A 23,521-nucleotide genomic window follows, 5' to 3' on the forward strand; every position below is an offset into this window, starting at 1 on the left:
GACTTGCTCAGTGTTCTCACCCCAGCACGTGGAGTGACACAGAGCCAGCTCCATCACTGGGCTCGAGTCAAGTCCTCCTAAAATACTTCCCCAGTTCCAATTTCCCTGCAGCAGTGTTTCTGTGAGCCCATCCTCACTGCTGGTTTCAGGGCTGTGCCAGAGCCTGGGTGTCACAGGGGACCAGGGATGTTCAGCAGCAGGGGACAGTGATGTCCTGGGATGATCAGGTGGTGCCTGTGCTCCAAGCAGACTTTTCCCAGCAGTACTGTCAGTGCCCATTGGGATGGATCCAGAGTGGGCCCAGGGCGCTGGTGATGCTTCACACCTTTCTGTGCCCTGGCTCCCCCCTGGGATGCTCAGTGCCATCTGCAGGTGTGTCCTGTGCTCCTTCTTGGGAGCAAGCCAGGATGATGGGTACCAGAGAGCTCACTCCAGCCCTGAGAAAATTGGTCTCAGAATCTATGACATTGCTTGATATTTTGCTAGTACTTATGAATTGCATTAAGTAGAAAAAATTATTAATTGCAAATGTAGAAAATTAATAATTAATATCTGAAGTCAGAATTTAAATTAAATGGCCCTTTATTTCTCCCACTTTCCCATCCCATTCAGCAGCAGTGTCACTTGGAAGACATGCTGAGTTGTATCCATGCTCCTGCCTTTTGGGGCACTTTTGTTTTGGGAACAGCCACGGAGACTCCCAAAAGCAGTTGCAAAGCCCCTATGAGGTGCTGCATCCAACCCAGGCCATATCAGTGCCACATCCATCCCTGTGCTGGGCTGCCAGGGGACACCATGCAAGGCACAGCAAAGCCAGAGCATGCTGGGGGTGCTCTGCAACAATTCCCTTTCCCCTTGCCTCCATCCTGGCCATGCACCTCCCTGCGGCTATGCATTACTCAGCTGCTGGGCCAGGAAGTGAAGCCCTGGTGGGATGGGCAGGAAATAGTTAAGCAAGTGAGGTGAAGTGGCCCACGCTGGCCTGGCAGGTCCTGGACCCCAGAGTCACCCTCTGGTGTGGGCACTACAGCTGTCACCAACTCCAGGCAGGCCTGGGGGAGAGGAGCACCAGGCAGGGCTGAGGACAAGATGCTCCAGGCCAAGGAAAGTGCCTCCCCCTGGTCCTCTCTGCTTGTAGGATCTGTTTAGTGTCTTGTGTGTCCTACCTGGTGTCCCGTAGTCCATGTCCTTTCTCAGTTCCCATGTCAGTCCCACATGGCAAGGCTGAGCACACGTTCCATCCAAGGGCAGCAACCAAATAACCTGATGCTGTCAGAAATCTGGGGAAGCAGCCACATCCCCATGGGCCAGCAGCGGTACCCAGCAGCCAAGCAAGAATGCTACAATGGTGCCTGCAAACCCATATCTCCAACATCACCACTGTATGACCTCAGTCACCCCCAAAAACCTGCCCTGCTCTCTCCCCAGTCCAGACTGTAGTCTGCAGCATCTGAGTGCCAATGAGTCCCAGTACATCCCCCCTTGCAGCAGCGGCCTGGGGATAAAGGCAGGGCCTGGGAAGCAGCATTTTGTGAGCAATGCTCCTCCAGCAGAGGACTCAGAGGCTGTCCAGCTCAAGGATGGAGTGTCCATGTCATAGCTGGACCACTGGCATGGCCCATTGGCCTTTCTCCATTCCCTACACACCACCTCCTACACCATCAGGCACAAGCAAACACATGTCCAAAGTAAACCCAGGGAACTGGTTTTGCTGGGAAGCCCCATTTAACACAGGCACAAGGCAGTTTGGGATTTGTGACTTGGGGCATTACAGGACAACCATCCCCAGGATCACTGGTTTCCTGATGGGGACATGTTGGCATCCCCTGCAGGATGTGCCCTGTGTCTGACTGCTCTGGTGCCACAGGCAGGGACAAGAGATGGTGTTTGCTGGTTGGCAGCAGCAGCAGCAGGTCAGGGAAACCTGCTGCCTGGATGGGTTTCTGTTTGGGAGGGTATTTAAGGGTGTTCTCCAGGGTGTGCCAGCCCTGGCCTCCACCCTGCTTTCACAAGCGCCCTCTCCGAAAGGAGCTTGTTGTTCTCGGTGTGGATGTAATGAGCACTGTGAGATTTCCCCGTGGAAACTCCGATGGGCAGAGCAGCCACAGGGCAAGCTGAGCTCTGAGAACCTGGGGACAGCCATGTTCCTGTCTCATGTCCAGGGCAAGAGGAGCCTGGCTCCATCATGAGCCCAGTGGGATGCAGCAGCCCAGCTGCAAAGAGGGGTGTGGAATGCAGGAAACACCTCTTTGGCCAGGGCTTTGGAAGTTGTGTCCTGCAAGGGCTGTGGCCCCACATTTTGTAGGACAAATCTGGATGGAAACCATGGACCAAACCTCAAGACAAGGAACACACATGAATTCCAAAAGGCAGGTGCTTGTTCTGGGGCTTTTGGTGCCAATGACAGGCACCCCGTGTCCACCCTCCTCATCCCACAGAGCCCATCTCTTGGGCTCTGCCACACTGCATTGATGCCACAGCTCAGTTTTGGTCTCTCCCTGTGTCACAGAGGTGACCACACTGATCCCAGGGCTTGGTGATCCAAAGTGGCATTTCTGGGCTTGGTTTTAGCTCTGCAGGGTCATGTCCCATGGCACTTGGGTACTGTCATGTCACCAAACCTTTCACTGGCTCTTTGAAGGAATGACAAGTTGCGAGAAAGGATCTCTGTCAGCATCAGCTCAACATCAGCAATTGCTTGGGTACTCCTAAGCAAAACAGCAAAATTAAGGGAGTGTGCACACCCCAGGTGCCTAGAGCTCTGAAATACCCTCCACATCCCAGTGCCTGGCCTGCTAAAGTCTCCAGTGGGTGCCAAGCCAACAGATTCACTTCTCTTTGTCATCTGCTGGGATAAACTGGTTCCCATTGCACTGGAGTGAGCCATGGCAAATCACTCCCCTCCTGCACCCAGCACAGACCCAAAAGGCACAATCCATCCCTGGGGAAATTGGGGTTAGGGACTGGTTCATGGTGGGCAGCTGGTGCTCTGGCAGCTATCCAGAGAAGGGGCAGAGGACTTGGATGAGGTTTGCATGTGCATGAGGAGGAGGATGAATTTCGTGATCACAGCCTTATCTGAAAAGTGGCCTGAGGGTGCTGGTCCTGCTGGCAGCAGTGGATCCCAGTGGGCTGTGGGTCCCATCCTGCTCTCCCAGACCCACAGCAGAGGGAGCTGTGACATCAGCCAAGCCATTGCTCTCCCTGCTGGGACACCAGCCCTGGACTTTGGAAAGGGACCAAAGAAAACAGTGCTGGGGCTGGGGTAGTGCAGCCTTCTTGGAGAACTCATTGACTCAGCACATCTGATGGCTCACCCTTTTGCCTGTACATTGAGCCAAGAGTTAATCAGAACTTGTAATTTCAAATATAAATGCACTGTTGGGTCTCAAAAATGCTTTAAAAAACTGAATCAGTTTGTATCTGTGCAGAAAGATCTCAGACCCTCAGTGCAGTGATGGTGTTTAGGTGTGCAGGGCACAAGGCTGGAACCCCACACTCTCCTGGAGGGGATTCAGCCACTCAGGGAGCAGCAGGGCAGAGAAACACCTGAGTATTTCTAACTTGCAGAGACTAATTTTCCTCCCCTACACCCACACACCCAGGGCAAGCACAGGCAGGGAGCAGCACACCTGCTTCACACCAAACAAATCCCCATCTTCCAACCAGCATAACCATATCCTCTGCAGCTCCAGAGGGACTAAGAGTGGTCCAAATCCCAGCCTGGCCTGGGATGAGCACGCATAGGTCATTCCTTATCATTTACATTCCTGAGATAAAGTGGATAAGCAATGCCAGTAACATGTGCAGTAACATTTTTCTGATCTGGCAGTCTGCATCACAGCCTGAACAGGCCCTTTGCCAACACCCCATGGCACAGGCTGCTGACTCTCCCTCAGTAGGATATGTCACTGCTGCTGTACCCCAGAAACTCCTGCAACCAGGAGCCATTCATAGATCACATGCAAAATGGCACAGTGGAGCTGGGAGAGCTGGGAGTGCACTGGTCTGGCATGGGTGGGATGGGTCTGGAAACACCTGACACTGCACTTCAGAGCTGTGCTTTGAGCACTGATGCATCAGGGATGCTCAGAAGAAGCTCTGGGCTGCAGCCTGGTGCTGTGCTCTGTCCTGGGAAATTGCTGGATTTCAGAGATAAGGTCCTTTGCTCACAAACTGCTGACACAGCTCAGTGCCCTGGAGAGATGGGACAGAAACACTGTGTCTGTGAAACAACCATTTGACCACTGGAAGGCAACTACCAACATGCTCAAAGCATCATTTTCATTCTGGATTTTGCCCTCAAGACAGCACAGACTGGACTCACAGACTTGTTGGGCACCAGCTGGCCAAAGTCAGACCTGACACATCTCAAACTAAGACCCCTGCCATCAGAACTCCCTTTCAGAAACACAGCACCAGACAAGATGATGCTTCTCACCAAATGAGAATCAGGAGAGAGAGCAGAACTCCTGAACCCTCTGCTCCTCAAGCCCGAACCCAAAAACAACCACTTGCTCAGGGAAGAATGGATTGTAATTATTTATTTTGGGTCCTTTTGAAAATATCACATTATCTCCTTCTGTTCATGGCTTGGTGTGGTCTCACAGCCTGTGACAGCAGCATCCCAGCCATCTGTGCAGCTCACTCCTTTCTCCAGCGAGTGGGAGACCATGGTCCCTTGAAGGCTGGCAGGTTGGAGCTGCCTGGTGCAATCTTGGCTGTCGTCCCTCCATGCCAGGAACTGCCTGGGAGCATCGCACAGACAGGGAGCAGAGCAAGGCAGCAGTCCCGTGGGACTGGTGGGGATGGCTGTAGCTTTCAGCTGCCCCAGAAAGGGAGTCTCTGGCTTGTGTTTTCTGGCAACTTAGAACTATGTTTGTTTCTTGAGCATTAAAAAAGAAAAATTGCTGTTGCTATCTGCAAAGGGAAAGAGAAAAATCTATCAGCACCCTGAGGGTCCAAGAACAAGCTGTACTGAAAGGCTGTAAAAGCAGCACACAGATATCTGTCTGTTTGGGAAGCCCAAACAACACAGTGCATTGGGCTGTCAGAACATGTGGCCTTCCCTTCACCGCTCTGACAGGTACACAGTCCTTTAACCGTACCAACCAAACCCTGGAAACATCATAAAACAGCAACAACTCCAACCCAGATATGCAATCTCCAGAGGCCTGAGTAAGATCTCAAGCATTTGGGGAAGGATTCCCAATGCCACTGGGCACTGCCGTCAGCCTGCTCCCACCAGGAATTGCGGTTGATTTCCTAATGTCTTCAAAAGGTGAAGAGTCAAGACAAGCCTGAGTGTGGTTGAAAATCTCAGCTAATGGACTGAGAAGCATCAGACCACAGAGCAGTCTGCATTCAAATGGGTTACAAGGGCTTCACATCCTGCCCAGTTACATTAACGTTGTTGAGTAATGAACTAGCACTATTGCCACCTCTCCAAACTCTCATCCTTTCCACACAAGCAGGAATTTGCCCACACACAGAAGGTCTGAGGTTACCTGGACTCCTACTCTTCCAAAGCAGGTTGAAAACAAGACCTTACATTATCCACATCTCCATCTGCTGAAGGGTTTAACCTCTCAGACACTCCAGCTCCTACTTACAGTTCAGTGTCTACAATGACATCTGGCTTCTCCAGCGTTTGTCGTCTCCTCTGGATGGCATCCACAATCTTTTTCCTGGGGCCCAGTGGGATATTGATGCTCTTCAGGTCATTGTCCGAACACAGCATGAGGGCTTCCAAGTCAATCTTTTCCTTCTTCAGGATGGAGATGAACTCAAACATGTGCAGGGAAGCCAGAAAAGTTTCCAAGGGGCTGGTGTCCGGTTCATCATCGTCATCTAAGCCCAGCTCCACCTCATCCCAGGGCAGCTCCTCCGCGTTCCTGTCCTGCAGGCTGTTGGCACTGCCAATGCTGTCGTTGAGGCTTGGCGAGCGCTGCAGGCGGCTCCGCAGTCTGACCCCCATCCCGTCGGCGCCGTCCTCCCCCGGCGCGGCCCCGTCCTCGCGGCCGATCCCGAACAGCCCGCTGCTGACGTAGTTGCGCCGGAACACCATGGTGCCCAGCCCGGGCCGGTTGAACAGGGAGTCGTGTCCGGAGTCGGTGCTGACCTCCGAGTGGGTCGAGTCCATGTGCAAACCCGGGTCGCTTATGGCACGGGAGACAGTGTCGTCGTCCGCGAGGAACATGTCTCGGATGTTGCGGCGAGTCCACTCCTTGGGGCTGGCGTAGGTGCCCTGCTTCACAAACATGACGTCGTTGCCCAGCTGCAGACCAGACAGAGACCGCACGCTTTTCCTCCCGTCCTCGTAGATCTTGAATGTCCCGTCCACCTGCTTCTTCTTCTCTAATTTCTTTTGTATTTTCGTCTTCCCCTTGGCTGTGCCATGGATGGTGGCTTGTGAGTATGGCAAGGAGGTCACCATAGACATGTGCTGGAACTTCTTGCTTAAGGTGCTGCTTGAATAGCTGGAAAAGCTCATGGTATCCGAATTATCCGACATCTCCTTTCTGTACCGTTTCTCCATCCTTTCGTGGTGCTTCTTCTGCAGCTTCACACAGTCCTTAATCCTCCTCTCTGCATCCCGAAAGGCCTTGTCCTTCAGTTTGCTCACCAGCTTGGGGTTGAGGCTGCTCTGCTTGGCAGCAATGGAGTCCAGGTACCGCACACACTCCATGTGCCCCTTCATGGCTGCCATGTCCAGGGGGGTGTGGTAGTCATTGTCCAGGCACCAGATGTTGGCCCCAAAGGAGATGAGGAAGGAGAGGCAGTTCAGGTGGCCGTTGGCTGCTGCCAGGTGGAGGGGAGTGTTCCCCCAGATGTCACATTTGTCTGGATCACCTCTAGGCAGCAAGAAAAACAACTGGTTAGCATGCAGGAATTGATGACAGACTCCACTGAGATATTCCCAGATGTGCAGCCCCATGAACTGTTAAGTCCTTGAAATATCAAGCTCTGTACCTCTGGTTCCTGCAACTTAATTTTAAAGGGGTTTTCTGGAGGGGTGTACTACTTATGTGGAATCACGTGCCCCACATGCAAGTCTGTGGAAATGTGACTTGAATTTAGGTCTTGAGAAAAATGTGTTCCCACATCAAACCAACTTCTGGAGAAAGGCAAGCCAGGTTCTGAATAGCTCAGAACTGAGATATGGGTCTGATTCCTGTTCAGACCTTAAGCTTCTTATAAAATTTTGAATCTCAAATATCCCATTAAATTCTAGTCAGATTCTGCCTTCAGATCTTGGCTTTATTCAGACTCTATGGGGGGCATGCCAGAATGCCTCTCTGTGTGCCACATCCTGGGTTGGACACCTTGGGATCCCACCATGGAACACCCATCCTCAGCAATGGTTCTGAAGCCCCCAGTGCTGTACCTTCCCATGCACCTGTTCCCTGGCACCTGGGGAAATCTGTGGCACAAAGGGGAATGTTGGCAGGAGAGAGTAAGAGTGACTTTGCTGTCATTGGCCTCGGCACTGGGGTTCTGTGGAGGATTTTGCTGTACTCTGCTTGGTCTCGATAGCACAGCTGGAAGCACTTTGGTATTAGCACATCCTAAGAATCCAGTTTCAGAGAAACTGGAGATTAGGTTTCTGCACTCCTCAAGAGCTGGATGCTGCCAGTGGCATCTCCATCCACACCATGCCAGCCCCTGCCCCAGCAAGCTGCTGCCAGGACACAACTCCTTGCCTGCATCTCCTGCCTCCTGTGCCAGGACAAACACAAACCTGGGATTCAAGGGAATATTCTGTCCTCCTCACATTCCTCTGTATTTGTGCTCAGGTGAAATGAGAGAGAGTTCACACCCTTGCTGGCACCAGCCCTCTCCTGAGTGTGTGTGCTAATGAGATTCAGCCAGCAGCAGTATCTGTCAACAGGGCACTCTCCCTCCATGCACATGGATATGGCAAAGCCTTTTATTAAGGCTGGGTAGCTCCACCACCCTCAGGAGCAGCTCCTCGTGGGCAGCAGGGCTCTGGCAGAGCTCTGGCTCAGCACAGCTCCTGCCTGTTCCCACACCACCCTTTCAGTGAGCTCCAGAGGAACCCAGCACTGTTCCTCCTCCTCACAGACCTCAGCTCCAGTCCATGGTGACACCAGGAGTGCAGAAAGCAAATCCTAGAATGCAGACAGCTGAAAGTGACCCATCAAGGATCATCAGGTCCAACTACTTAAATGCACACTTGAGACCTTCAGCAAGGGTTACTTAATTCCTTGCTGCTTTAGGGTCTGTGTTGACAATAGCTGGGAGCAGCAGAGCCCAGAACCCTATCCCAAATCCCATGGGATTTGAGCTTTGAGCTATGGCTTGTCTGGCTTCAAAGAATCCAAAAACTTCTCCAGGGAAAGAGCAGGAGATCACAAGAGTAGAGGGATTTCTTTTCCCTCCTGCTTTGCACCTTCATCACTTTGTGCCAATGCACAAACCCCAGAAGCCTCAACCAGCACATTCATCCCCACACAGAGACCCCACTGCCTGTTTGCAACACTGTCCAAGAGGCAGCCAAGACAGAGAGGAACTGCCCAGTCAGTGTAATGCCAAGTTTGGAATCCTCAGGCTTTAAAGAAGCAATAAAGCCTGTCCAGAGGTTGAGCTGGAGATTATTTGCACCCAGAGCATGAATTTCATAACTTCACTCACTGAGAGCTGCTATGAGGTGCACTCAGGTTTTTCTGTGGGAGCATGAACAGCAACTCCATCATAAACATGTTTTCACTAAATTTACAGAAACATAGTAAGTACAACCTTGAGCTCATTGGCAAATTCAGTAAGTCAATCAAAAGGTTTGAAACTCTGTAAGGCCAAATAAACCAAACAAACACTTCAGGACTTCTGAGCCAGAGGCTTTGATATCTCTCATAGAAGGAGAAAAAGACTTCAAAAATGGATGATGAGGAGAGGGAAGGCAGGAGATCACAGGGCTGAAGAGCCATGAAGCCAAGAGAAGGAGAGAAGGGACCTGGCAATGCCGAGTTTCCAGGAGCAGTAACTCCCCAGCCCTTGCCTCTACCCTCGTAGTGACATGTCCAGGCTGGGAAATGCATGGGGAGGATAAATATTTGATGAATTGCAAGAGAGGAGTAAATTATTGATGGAGCTGGATTTAAAGAGCCAGTGAACCTGTTCCACATGGAACTGCTGGTGCTGCTGTCAAGATTCCAGTGCGTGGAGGGCTGATGGTTTGTTTTGTGTGCTCTGAAAGGGCATTTGTGTGCCTGGCATGTGTGGGCAGGTCAGCTGGGGCACCCTGAGGGTCCCAATGAGTATGTGCACTCAGATGTAGACAGAGACTGAGAACTGGAGTCACTGGAAACAGTCTTGCTCCCTAAACCAAGTGTGTGAGTGCTCAATCCATCAAGTACCTTTGGAGCCTATTCTCAGGTCTGTCTGGTTCAGGGGGCACAGGGCAAAGCCAGGGAGGTCTTGAGGGTTTCATATGTGAAGGTCTACTTTCCTCAGAGAGTGAGGGGAAAGAGCATCAAAACCAGCTTTCTCTGGTCATTTCCACTGTCTAGAAACAAGAGTATTAGAGGAAAATTAGGTATCTCAGGCCCTCTGCCCTATAAATATCTGCCGCAGGCACTAAAAATGCATCCGAAGGAAAGAAGAACGGTGACTTGCAAAGTAGAGATGTTTGATTCAACTCAGATAATAAACATGAGGTGCTCCCTCTGGCAGGTGTCTGTCTGAGCAGAACTTCACCTCCGGGGTGCTGCACATGAGGAGATGCTGACTGCAGGGTCCACTAAGCGGTAACACATTTTAATAACAGGTGTAAAGTGCAGCACTTCTCAGCTTCAAAGCATTTTTGAGCACTCAGTCAACTCCTGTAATAATCATTATTAAAACACTGTTAATTGGGCCCCTTAGGTGGACGTGTGCATCTCTTGAGTCACTGTGTTTGCACCATGACATGCATGCTCACTCCCTTCCTGCTGGTTTTTCCCCTCTGCTTCTCCCGTAGGATCCCAATTAGCTGGGAAATCCAGTGGCACTTACATATGTTCCTCCCTGGCTGCATGTGTGAAGTTCCTCCAATAGCAAAGGGCTGGCTCATCTTTGGCTCATGGATTTGTGTGAGGAATCAAGCTCTCAGAGCAGGAGCCAACGGGGTGCAGAGTGTCTCTGCTCCCATAAAATGGTTTTGGATAGGGGAAGAGTGAAAAAAAAATAATTTATGGCTTGAGGAACAATCCTCACTACCTTCAGCATAGTCAGTCAGAGCAAGGACCCAAGAAAAGCTTAGAAGAGAGCAGAAAAGATGAGGGTTTGGGCTCAGAGCAGAGCTTTGGGTCCTGTATACCAAGTTTTCCCCAGGGGGTGGTAGCCCAAGGATTCAGCTGTCCTCCAGGTTCAAATCCCCCCAAATAAGCAGAGATGCTGTAGATGAGGGTCACGCCAGGGCTCTCTGCCTCTTGTCCCAGCAGAAAGCTGGGCTGGCAGTTCCTGTGCCAGGTGACTGTTGATGCTGGGGCAGTGCCCGGGGCCATGTCTCCTGGTTCAGCACCTGGCCGTGCCCAGGGCTCACCCTCATTCCCAGCAGACAGCTCAGGTGCCGGAAGCCACGAAGCTGCAACAGGGCCCCGCCCCGCTCCTTCACCTTCCCGGCAGGTCGTCACCCAGGGAAGGTCCCCACCAACACGGCCTGGCTCCCACGTGGCCTCCAGCCCTGTGGCTGCAGAGGATGCACATCACCTTCACGTGCCTTGGCTGCAACCTCCGCTGCAGCCCTGCCTTGGCTGGGGTGACGGGATGCCCTCGAGCAGCCTGGCTGATGTCAGGAGCCACTGCCACCCCCAAACCATGGCTGAGCAACTTGTCCCCTCTGCCACTGACATCCAAAGTATCTGTGCCCCCTGTTTTTGTAAAAAGGGAAAAGGAGGACCAGCTCTGCTGGGTGACAAAGCTGAGTGAGGACCTGCAGACACAGCCTCACTTCTGCTGTCTGCTCTAAGGAAGTCCTGGCTGATCCCAGCCAAGGCCCCCAGACCTGCCTATAACTGGAGCTGGACTGGTGCCTGCCACTGCCACAGCAGTGCCTAATGAACCACACTGAAGAATTACTGTGTCTGAAAAACTGCAATGCTAAATGCCAGCTTGCCTGCTTCTTCCCAGCCATCACGTTAATTGAGTTTGTTTTCCTCACTGGAGCCCAGCCAGGAGGAAGAAAAAGGCTTTTTGTGTGGCAAACGAGGATGAGCCACTGCTGATCCCTCCATCCCAAACCCTCTCTCCGTCCATTGCAAAGGGGGCACAGAGGCACAGACACATCACCACCTGCTGAGGGCAGTGCAATAACCCTGCTGCATTACACCTTCCCTGTGGGTTGGGGCAACAGGCTTCCCTCAAGGATCTACCAAAGGATTTCTTTCCCCTTTCTTTCTGTGCCTGACACCACAATCTGCTGAACGCATATGGATGAGGCTCCTTCACTGATGACAGAGCCCAGATGTGTCCATCGGCCTGGCACTGCCATTAGAGCCATGATTTTGGACCCCATGAGCCTCCTCCCACAGCCCTGCTCTCTCAGGGTTCCTTTGGCCACCCTCACTAGGGCATTTCATAACAGCCTGGCCCTAGCCCTCAATGTCCCAGCTTGTTTGGGCACTGGTGCCCAAACTTGCCCAGCACTGGCAAGATTTTGGTGTTTGGACTCCCCCATCACCTTGTGCTTTGACATCCCCATGCAACCCAGAGAGAGGCTCACCAGCCCCCTCAGACCCTGAAGATGCCTCCCCCCCAATCCCTGCATGGAGCCAGCCCAGCCCCAAAGCCTCTACTCCCCCAGACACTGCTCCATGCCATAGACCCACACTCCCCTGTCTCATAGTGCAGGGCTTTCTGAACAAAACCAGGAATATTTTGGCAGCAGAGGCCAGAGAGCCATTCCCTGACATTTTGGGATACTTCGAAATGCTCAGGGGTCCTCCCTCTTGCCTCACAGTGGTTATAGTGCAGGTGTAATAGTCACAATATGTGACACAGCATTAGGTTTCATCTCTGAACGAGGCTTAAATACTGTGGCACATCATCCTGGGCACTGACAGAAAATTACATGGTCTGCCCTCAGGCTCTCCTGGGTCTTGCACAATTCCACCTCTCTGGCACCCTTGTCCCCAGGCTGGGGCTTTCCTGCCTGTCACAGACCCAAAGCCAGCTCCAGGGTGCAGGGGTGTGCCAGCCTCCATGCCAAACACTTTGCTGGCCCCTCTGTGGCCCTGGCCAAGGATCTGACACACGGAGATGAATGCGGGAATGCAAACACATCCTGCAGTCCCACAGCCACACACCTTGCTTCACCATCCATCATGTAAAGGGCACTGGGCTTTTGCCAAGCTATTTTCCTTGTCAGGAACAAATGTATATTAGGTTGTTAATTAAACAGCAGCCAAGTTGCACTCGAACACGATTTGAGCCCACAAGGACCTTTTAATCCAATGTGAGTTTATAAAAGCAGCCTTGGGCTTTGTGGAGAGGCAGAAGCTGCTGGTTTGGATGGGGTTGGCAGGGCAGGCAGTGGTGCTCAGGGTGCCTGTGATGGAGATGAGCAATATGAGGGGATACACTGATACAAAGAGTTATAAATTCAGTCCAAAAGGCTTTGCCTTTATGGAGGGGCATCCACCTCTTGGACCTTCCAGATTGACCTTTTGGCCATGAAAGAGTCTTTGGAACCATTTTTAACTTCAGGGTCTCATCCCCTGAGCATTCCTCCCATGTCTCTCTGGCCCTAGCTAGGAATTCCTGTCCTGACAGCAGCTCTGGGCAGGTTTCTGCTGGGCACAGTCTTTCCTGGGAGGCACACAGGGAGTCACAGAGCCCCACCCAGGGAAGCATCACAGGGCTCTCAACCCAGGACCACCTCAGGATGCTCCACTCAGAGCACTGTCTTGCTATCTCCCTTCCAGACTCAGAAATAATGTTTTCCTGAACACACTCCTACTGCATCAAGTGCTCAAGGACTTCTCAAAGCCAGCCTGTACACAGCCTTCAGTTCAGGATTTCAGAAAGGAAATGATTTACAATGAAAGGACAACAATGGCTGAAGGAGCTCTGCCTGTTAGCACAGCAGAGGTACTGGCTGAATGTTTTGCACACACAAACCAGAGTATCAGGAGATGGCAAGAGCACAGGAACAGGTGCAGTGGAGATGTGGCTGGTCAAGGTACAAGAGCTGCTAACACAGCCCAGGGTGGACAAAAAATCCCTGCATGGGAGCTGACAGGCCCACCAAGCCCAACGTGGAGAAGTGAAGCCCTTCCAAGGAGGTGTGATGTCCACACAGGCTGCTGACCTCAGTACCATCCCTCAATATTAGAAAGACATAAATCAAAATCAGCACCACCAATCTCTCAGCACAAGGCAGAAGCCATTCCAGCTTGGATGGCTTTAGATGAGGTTCTCAGAAGAGCTATGGGAGCAGAAGGAAGCACTGGGATGTGTCCTTGGTGGGTAGTAAGAACTGGAGAGTCACAGACTGCCCCAGAGAGAATTAGGAATGGCAGATTTTGCTTTAGCACAGACCTTGAGTGGTTCCCCCAAAACCAAGGTGTAAATCCCTCCAGTGTGACAAGTCCCCTCAATCCCACTCCCACCTCTCCACCACATCCACACTTAGGGAGCCATAAACTCCCTAAATGCAGCCCAGGGTGAGGTACAGAGAGACAGACCAGTATGGAGCAGGCCCTCCTGGGGAGGAGACAGGGCTTAAATAAGAAAATTCTAAATAAGAAATTCTAAATAATTCTAAATGAAAAAATTTCTGCTCTTGGAAAACCTGAATTTCCCAGGCTCCAAGTGTATGCAACAAGCTGCCCAGGGGTCACAGACTGAGACCTTGCTTTGGGTTGAACAGACAAGTGTCACCCACTGCCAGCTGGCACTGCACACATCCCTCTGCAGGCATTCCTGGGACAGAGGGAGCAGTTATTTTCTCTGCCCCCTCACTTAAAAGGGCTTTTTTTCATGTCAGCCACACAATGTGCTTATCTTTACAGCACCTGTAAAGATCACAAAGCACTTGGAAAGGGGAACTCATCCCTACCCAGGGCGCTGCAAGCGGGAGCACTTACAGGGTCAGAGGAGCTGGGAGAACACAGAGCAGTTATCAGGAGTGTTGCATTAGATTCAAACTCCCACAAAGAAAGAAAAGTAACAGCGGGGAGGACAGGAGTAGGGGTTTTATGGACAGAAACCATATTTTTGGGGCACACTGACTGCAAACAGGGAAGGGGGAAGGAGGGGGTCCCAGCTGGTCTGTTCTGCAGACCGGCCCCGTGGCCAGCACTCACCCTCTGCTGACGATGAGGCGCAGAGCGTCCAGGTTGCCGTGGTAGGCGGCCCAGAGGGTCGGGGTCATGCCATCCTCATCTGGCGAGTTCAGGTCCTTCTTGGTGGCCTCCTTCAGCAGGTCCAGGTAGCCGTCCCGGGCGGCGCGGTGGTACTGGTCATTCATGGTGCCGAGGGGTGCCCGGGCCAGCACATGGGTGCCCGGGGGGCCCGGAGCATGGGCACGGCCCTGGGGCGGGGGGAGCTGCCGGGGGGGCCCCGCTGGGCTCGCACAGCTCCGTGTTCCAGGCAGGACACCTGAGAAGTCCCTGCCGGGAGGCAGGAGCCGTTCCAAGCCCAGCCAGCCGGGCTCCACAGCGCTTCCCCTGGGTCCTAAGCATCCTCCGAGCCCGGCGCCTCCTTGTGACACTCACCAGCTCCACAGAGCATTGAAAGCTCCAATTAAACAGCATCGCTCTGCTGGGCTCGGCGCGGGGTCACAGAGCGACAATTCACCAGTTTCCGTGTCCCCAAAGCACAGCGGGCTGTCGGAAAGGCCGCTGGGTTGTTTCCTGCCCAATACGCCCCTGTTCCACCGCTGCCCCATCTCAAACAAGGGGCAGCAGGAGCCAGAGGAGGAGCAGGAGTGGGGCAGGGGGCACAAACCCCCAGGGCTCCACTCACAGCCCTGTCAGAGCTGGGACACGGATGGATGGATGGAGGGATGGATGGATGGATGGATGGATGGATGGATGGATGGATGGATGGACGGACGGACGGACGTGTGGATGGATGGATGGATGGATGGATGGATGGATGGATGGATGGATGGAGGGATGGATGGAGGGATGGATGGATGGATGGATGGATGGATGGATGGATGGATGGATGGATGGATGGAGGGATGGATGGATGGAGGGATGGATGGAGGGATGGATGGATGGATGGATGGATGGGTGGATGGATGGATGGATGGATGGATGGATGGATGGATGGATGGATGGATGGATGGATGGAGGGATGGATGGAGGGATGGATGGAGGGATGGATGGATGGACGGACGGACGGGTGGATGGATGGATGGATGGATGGATGGATGGATGGATGGATGGATGGAGGGATGGATGGATAACCCTGCTCTGCTGAGAGTAGTTTGGCGACTGATTTCAAAGTAATACCAGGGATGTGCACAGCTCAGTTTTCCTCCCTAAAAAACACCCCACATTTATTTATTATTTATTTATAGCTCTCCCTAGTGTCACTAGGAAGACCCAGTCACCATCCCTGTCCCCCATCCACCCTGCCTGTACCCACAGAGTTCTGCTTTCCGAGGAATTGCACAGCAAACTGCACAACGGGAATCTGAAAAACCAAGGAAACTCATAAGGGCTGGAAACATTCCCTTCCTCACCTCTTTTCCCTCTCTGGAGACTAAAAAAAAAACCAAAACCCTGTGTGTAACTGCGATGTGCAGGGGGTGCAGTGTCCGGCCTCTGGTGTATTTTATGCTGACACAGAATTCCCGGCTGTGTGAGACCCTGGACAGCCCCAGGCAGTGTCTCCAGCACATCATTCCCGGTTCCCGGGCACCCTCTGCTGTCGGAAAGGGAGAGCCAAGGCTGGGTGTTGACCAGAGCACGAAGCTTTGTGTCCCAGTGCATTACACCCAAGGGGGAGTCGGTGGCGGGGGATTGTGTCCCCTGGGATGTGCTGACATGGAGGAGGAATTTCCTGCTCCTCTCCAGTTCATTTTAGCTGTGATGTCCTGACTCTGGGAATGGACCAGACTGTGTGTGTGTCACCTGGGGCAGGCACAGGGTTTGGAGAGGGTGAAGACAGAACCATCAGATGGGTGAGAAATGCGAGGAGAGTGGAAAAATGGGAAAAGACTGTAAGATAACAGTAGGGGGGCTGGGAAGGCAATGAGCACAGAGGAACTAAAACAGTGAGAAAGGCAGCTTATTTTTGTAAGGAAAAAAAAAAAAAACCACCCCAAGCCAGGAGGGTGGCCCGAAAAGCAGTGCCAGGTGCACCCACGCAAACTGCAGTGATTCATCCCTGGGTGACTGACACGGCCCGGGGACACCTGGAAGTGCACCAGGGTCTGCTCCCTGCAGGGTTTGCTTACCTCACCAGGTTCGTTTGCACCAGCTCAGCCTCCCTGGGCGAGTCCTGATGGGATGTAGGAGCCACTGAGGTTTCTGTTGCTAGGATCCTGCAGGTGAAAAGCAGCACAGGAACGTCTGCAATTCATTACTGACGTTATTTAATGATTCTTGTATTGTTAGTAATTAAATTTGTTGGCCATGCGGTGGCTGCCGGGGGGCCTGGGAGCGTTGCCCGAGGCAGTGAACACTCTTTCCTCTATTGCTGGCTGGTAAAGACAAAAGAGGCAGGGAAAACCAGCGCGTTTAGCCCGAGGGTCCTCTGAACCTCTGACCCCTGCAAAACATCATTGTCAGCTCGGATTTCCTTCTGGGAGGCCTGGGGAAGGCTGCAGGCTGAGGAGATTGCAACCACTCACCCCAAGGAATCCCCAAGGCTCAGCAGGGGCCCGGCAGAGCTGGTGCAGCACAGGAGGGACACACAGAGCTCTCCCTGGGCTCTACAGTGGATCCTGAGCTCTCCTTCCCCACCCCAAACAATCCAGTTTGGTGCTGTCCCTGCAGTGCAGCGAGAAGGACACAAGCGGGCAGGAATGGGACTGAGAGAGCACACAGCAGATGGCTCCAGCTCTGTGCCTGCCCTGAAGGGGGAAAGCAGCAGAGACATCACCAAAAGAGGCATTTCAAGGACTAAAACTTGTCCCATCCACACAGAACTGCCCTATAGGTCCCCCACAAAACATAGCTGGGTGAAAGGGACCTTGAGCAGAAACTGTCCCCTTACCAGACATTTAAAACATATTTGCCCTGTGACTTGTGACATGGCTACTCATCAGAAGGAGAGGAGTTAAGGTCCTGAGGTCCAGAGAAAGGTGATCCCACTCTGAAAAATCAAAGGCAGTGCGTCAGCAAAGGAGAACAAAAATTCCAGTCCCTAAATCCTGACCTTCTCTAGTGCTAAATCTTCCTGTTGATGACACCATGGGTGGGAAAGGATTGAGTTACCCGTGGCACTGAACAGGTACAAATGCAAATTTCTTCCTTTTCCTCAAGAGCCTTCGAGGCATAGAGTGGACTGATTTGAATGGCACAGGGTGGGGCGCAATGTTTATTGTGCTCCAGTAGCAGAAAGCCAAGCACAAAATCATGGCCAAAGATAAGTTCATCACCTAAACCATCTCCTCTCAAGGGAAGAGACCTCATGCAGGTAGGGAGATTGATTTGGTGGGGTGGCCATGACCCTGTGACTGAGCAGTCCATGCCATGTTTAGCAGTGTTGTCAACTCCTGCTCTTGCTGGGTAAATAACCCTTATCTCCTCATCTCTTTCCAGCTTCTCCAAAATCAGCTATTGCACAAAATGGATCACGTGAGTTTCTCTGAGAAGCCCACAAAGCCCTGCTGTCAGCTCCAGACATGGTATAAATTACAGAGACGTCCTAACAGGTATAAATTCTTCAACTGACCAAGCCGCAGCAACAGGGAAACTTCTCAGCCTGGCAGGAGCAGAGATTTTGGATCCCAGGCAGCAAAACAGGTTGGTGAAATGGCTTCGTTTGGATGCTTAATTCATTTTGTTTCAGGCTTTTCACTGAGAATCAATGAAATGCCAAACTTGTCACAAGCAAGGGAGCTTTAGAGGGTGTGACAACTCAGGTAGTTCACACCCTTCCTGCAGGAACTGCTACAAATTATGATGTGATGGTCCAAAAAATCCTGGGGGTTTCTTACCTTTCACTGGCCTGATCTTCAGCAAGGAAGTATAACAATTTCTCAGAATGTTTACTGTTTGACATTTAGAATTAAAACCACACTGGCTGTTTGCCCCAGGATATTTGATCCTGTGAGTGATTTTGGTGCTTTTCCAAATCTTGCATCAGTAAACACATAAATGTTGTGTGACCAATTAGACACACTTCATTAAACTGACCTGGAATCTCCCTGAGCAAGAGCATCTTAAGTAAAAAAAGCCTTCAGGGAACCAGGAAAGGAAAGTTTGAAAATGAGCTCTTGCCCTGCCTGTCTCAGCCTTCCCTGTTCCTGTGATGATATATCCTGTCCTCCTCATCACGTGTCCTGCTTTGGCCCAGTCCTGGGCTGTTCCAAATGCACCTCTCACTCATGGGCCTCTCTTCCCACCAGGACTGACCCTCAGGCAGAGCCTTGGTTGAACCATGACTGAGGAGCCTGGGCAGAAGGACAGCGAGCTCGGCCACCCCCCCTGCAGCATGGGCTGTGGGCACAAGGACGACAAAGCCAGCCTGGCCTCCAGCCAGACAGCACCTTTCAGCCACCAGCCCCCCTCCACTCCTGCCTCCAAGGAGGTGTGGAAGAAGGGCGGGCGCATGTTCTCCATCCTGCTGGCCGTGCACCTGGCCCTGCTGGCCTGCACGCTGGTGAGCAGCGGGGCCTTCGAGAAGATCGCCGTGCACGACTACGACGTCTTCTTCCTGCTGACGGTCATGATGCTGGTTGTCATCATCTGGATCATCTTCTACCTCGCCGGCACCTCCCGCTGCCCCGGCGCCATCCTGGGCAAGGACTCCCACGCTGGGCCCATCTGGCTGAGAGGTAGGTGCTGGGTGGGAGGGACAGTTCATGGGAGCATCAGTTATTACAAGGGAAGCAGCAAAGAACTGGGCACAGCCTCTTCCTGTTGATGGACCAGGGCATGGCAGTGTGCCCTGCTTCAGGTCAGCTCTGGTCCCTGCACTGGATTCACTGCCAGCTCTCCCTGAATCCACAAAGGCTCTTGGTAACTTACACCAGTGTGTTTCCCACTGCTTTTGCAAGAGCTGTTAGCCCCAGCATGCCAGGCTGATTTAAAATAACTTCCAGCCAAAATTATTGTATGGTTCTGTTGCTGCCAAGATAATTTGGGTGCTGGGAGAGGAAAAACAGCATTAGAAACAAAGCCTTTTCATGACAACATTTCCTCATCTTCCTCTCATCCATCTGCATTAGCCCATGTGTGCACACATCTGTCCAACCACAGATATTCTTGTTCCCCAACAGGAGGCCTGATCCTATTTGCCATTTTCAGCCTTGTCATGGATGTGTTCAAAATAGGATATTACTCGAGCTTCTACAGCTGCCTGTCTGCAATCAAAATCATCTACCCCATTGTGCAGGCAATATTTGTGGTTGTCCAGGTGAGATGGTTGTGCTCTGTCTTGGGGAGTGGTAGAGAGACAGGCACCAGTGGAAGGAGCTTTGATCCCTTGTATTTAGTTCAACTGCCCCCACAGCAAATGCAAGGGCTTAACTCAGCCCCAACCCAGCCCACATCTCCCTCCAACCATGACAGTTTCCATTTATGGCAGCTCAGCTCACTCTAAGGCAGTGATTTAAATTTGTTACCATCCCGTGACATTTTTGTCACAAACTCTGAGCAGCCCCCAGCCAGCCAGGCCTCCTTTCCCAGCCTCCAAGGCAGGGGCTATCTTGCAGTTTGAGAACTCTCTGCCAAGGAGGGAAGAGACCAGAGAGGGACATTTTAGACAGAACAAGGAGTGGCCATGGCCAGAGCAATGGCAGTGGGAGCGAAGGAAGAACATCCAGCAGAGGGCCAGCACTATGAACTAGGCTGAGCCCAGATGGACCCATGGAAAAGAAGCTTCAGCTTGCTCTGCTCTGCAGGGAGATCCCTCCTTCAGAGGGCTGTGCTTTGCTTTCTTGTTTTGCTGGAAATAACTTTTTTTCTTTCCCCTGCAGACATATTTCCTGTGGGTCTCTGCCAAAGACTGCATCCACGTGCACCTGAATGTTACCAGGTGAGCACTGCTGCTCCTTGAGTCCCACTGGCCCAGCACACCTGGGCCCCCACGAGCACTCTGTGCTGCCTCACACAGCTAAAATGTACCCAGGGAATAATCCCTTAATGCTGTCCAAAACTAAACCTGCTCAATCTCCAGCTAAACTTAGATCCCAGCTCAAGTAGCTGTGGTTAATGACCTGTGGATCTATCAGGGTTGGGGTTCAATTCAAGAATACAAGCATTACTCAAAGCAGATAGTATTAAATAAATAATTATCATTAAATAATGATTCATAGTTGACCTTTTTCTTCCCTGAGGAAGATAACTATGCAGTGGGCAAGCCTCAGGCTAAAATAAGATCTTGTCCACTTTTGCAAGGCTGGATCTACTGGAGACCATTTCAGATCTATTCTCACTATCGAGAAGCTCTTTCTAAGCAACAATGGGAATCAAGCCTTGCTAATTCTCATTAGTATGAAAATAGGAAGTGAGTGAGGACAGCAAACAAAGGATCAAGATTTCTAGCCTGGGCCACTGAAGTCCTCGCACCACTTCAGGCAGATGCCACAGTCCCTCTGAGCACAGCTAAGCCATGGATGGGAGAAACACAGCCTGGAGCCACTGCTTCCATGTCACAAACCTTCTCCTCCTCTTCCTGCAGGTGTGGCTTGATGCTAACGCTGACTACAAACCTGGCAGTGTGGATGTCAGCAGTGACAGACGAGTCTGTCCACAAGGCACATTCAAAGCTGAAGAAAAACATGACAGAGGAAATCTTCAGGTGGCTCCTGAAAGGTAATCTGCCTCTTTGTGAAGCCATCTGGTCCAGGGAGATATCCCATCAGGTAGAAATTGTTCCCCTGCAAGTCAGATTTTGTCCCTTTTCAGAAGGTCTGTTTGGAGCTAGGTTTAGACATTTGTCAGGGCTGATTTGTTAAAAGCCAAGTTTGGATGTTAATTTCCTAACCTTTGTCAGAAAAGAGTCAGAGAGGTGGAAGACTCTGTACAAATGGGATGGGATTGAAGAAGGGAAGGAAAAAAAAGATTTAACCTGACAGTTAACTTTTTAAGAAAGAAACTGGACGCAAGAAAGTTGAGTGTGAAGCATCCTTGTTTTTAAAGTGGTCACATATTCTTTTGTTCTTTGTCTTAATTTTCGCTGACCCCAAACATCCAGTTCTTCAGAGAGAAGTGTTGGCTCCTTGTTTTAATACCACAGCGTCTGTCTCTTTTTGTTTCAGTGGGAATGAGAACCAGCTCAGTTGAAGAATGCAATTGCAACAGCCAAATCTGCCAGATCTTCAAAAATGGCTACTTTTGGCTGTACCCCTTTAACATTGAGTACAGTCTCTTTGCCTCTGCCATGGTCTATGTCATGTGGAAGAACGTTGGACGTTTCATAGACCACCACTCCCACCACATTCAGCGCCTGAAGTTCAGGCTCTTCCGAAGGACCTTCTTTGTAGGCATCATGTTGGGCCTCATCATCCTCGTGAGCGGTTTGGGAGTTCTCATCCTGTACGAGGTGCAGGTAAATTCCAGCACTGAATCCAGCAAGAAGAGCCAAGCACTCACCATGTACTACATCTTCAACATTGTTTGTCTGAGCCTGATGTCTCTTGTCTGCATCGGCGGCTCCGTCATCTACCGGTTTGACAAGAGGGACATGGACCGGCACAAGAACCCCACCAGGACCCTGGACGTGGCCCTGCTGATGGGGGCAGCCTTAGGGCAATATGCCATTTCCTACTACTCCATTGTGGCCATCGTGGCCAGCACTCCAAGGGACACTATTAGTGCCCTCAACCTCACCTACGCCCTCCTCATGATCGCCCAACACACCTTCCAGAACGTTTTTGTCATCGAGGGGCTCCACCGGCAGCCCCCCAAGGAGGACCATAAACATGAGTCCCACCAGAAGGATCTCTATGGGCTCACCTTTGTCAACATCAACGCGGTGTCCCTGCGGGTCCCCGACACTGCCAGTGCCCTGGCTGCCGGCACGGCCCCTGGCACGGAGACCATGCACACTTCTGACCTCGTGAGGTCCCTCCCTGCCCCCAAGAAGATGAACTGGAGGAGGAAGTTCTTGAGGGAGATCTCCATGTTCCTGCTGCTGAGCAATATCATAGTGAGTATATCTGCAGGGAGAAGAGTTTGTGGGGGAAGGAGAGGGCTACAAGCACAAGGGAGAAAAGTCTGAAAGAAAGGATGTGGCCTATGGAAAAACAGTCCTTTCTGTGCCTCTGCTGTACAGAAAGTACATTAGTTATATTTATAAATTATATAAATATATTTACATTTATAAATATATAATATATTTATAAATTATTTATATACAAATTGGAATTCTGATTCCCTTGTCTCCTAAAAAAAAATCCCGGCAACTGCCCTGAAGTTAAGACATTTCAGGCTACATCAACAGGCTTATCACCAGAATATCAGACACAAGAGGGGGGTGCAAGAGAACAATCAGTTTCAGTATTCAGTATTTTTATTGTGTATTAGTGGATGTGTGGGATAGCTTATTAAAAACAATAAAGTAAATTAAACCATTCCCTTCACCCCCCAAGAAAGGATGTAAAGTGACAAATATGTGGGTTGAAGTCTGAGTTTTCTTGAGAAATGGCAGCACATCTGTTCTTGAAACCCATGGCCTAGGAGGTTGCTCCTTTCCTGGGCAGCTGTGGCTGCAGGTCCCTGATGTACCACACACCTTTCTGACTGCAGGGCTGTTCTCCCCTCTCCTCCCACAGCTCTGGATCATGCCAGCGTTCGGTGCCCGGCCCCAGTTTGACAATGACACGGAACTGAACTTCTATGGTGACTCCATGTGGCCGGCCATCGTGGACATTTGCCTGCCCTTTGGGATCTTCTACCGAATGCACGCTGTGGCCAGTTTGCTGGAGGTCTACATCATGTCCTAAACAGCTCCCTCGCAAGGAAGATGAGATCCTCCTTAAGCAATCCACTCTTTTCCTACCCCAGGGCTGGGAAACTGCCCAGATGTTCCCAGGGATCTCCAGCACTGCCTGAATCATGTCCTCTTGCAGTGTTGGGGTGTTTATGAACTGTCAGTGAAGATCATCCAAACATAGTCCAGATTTTATTTTTGCTACTTATGCGTGGATGTGCCTGTGTGTGTCTGAAGTTCTTAAAGCTTAAAAGAGAACAGATGAAAAAAAAAAGGAAGGTATCTAGGGTGGGGTCATGGTGATTACCCTTGGTTCGTGCAGAGACTCACCTTCCTTGTAAAGCCTGTTCACTCCATGCCTCTGATGGACTTTCCAGAGTGTTCTCAGCACCCTTGGGCAGTCAGAGCCTCCCTGCACACAGAGAGCTGGAGGTTGCAAGGGGCTGACACAAGCCTGGAAGGA

General features: G+C 51.5%; 2 protein-coding genes across 2 annotated transcripts; one reads left to right on the forward strand and one right to left on the reverse strand.

Moving 5' to 3' along the window:
* Nucleotides 1-5,608: 5,608 nt before the first annotated feature.
* USH1G (USH1 protein network component sans) lies at nucleotides 5,609-14,470 on the reverse strand (the record flags this gene model as incomplete). The annotated part of the gene is made up of 2 exons (XM_083874922.1): nucleotides 5,609-6,854; nucleotides 14,307-14,470. 2 exons carry the CDS (start codon nucleotides 14,468-14,470, stop codon nucleotides 5,609-5,611), a joined length of 1,410 nt encoding a protein of 469 aa, XP_083731048.1.
* A 4,091-nt stretch (nucleotides 14,471-18,561) lies between these two features.
* Nucleotides 18,562-23,071, forward strand: OTOP2 (otopetrin 2; the record flags this gene model as incomplete). The annotated part of the gene is made up of 6 exons (XM_083874304.1): nucleotides 18,562-18,958; nucleotides 19,403-19,539; nucleotides 20,102-20,160; nucleotides 20,806-20,939; nucleotides 21,386-22,275; nucleotides 22,901-23,071. The coding sequence occupies 6 exons, from the start codon at nucleotides 18,562-18,564 to the stop codon at nucleotides 23,069-23,071; spliced, it is 1,788 nt and encodes a 595-aa protein (XP_083730430.1).
* Between the last annotated feature and the right edge of the window lie 450 nt (nucleotides 23,072-23,521).

Source organism: Zosterops lateralis (assembly GCF_965231275.1).
Source record: "Zosterops lateralis genome assembly, chromosome: 18".
Taxonomy (NCBI): Eukaryota; Metazoa; Chordata; class Aves; order Passeriformes; family Zosteropidae; genus Zosterops; species Zosterops lateralis.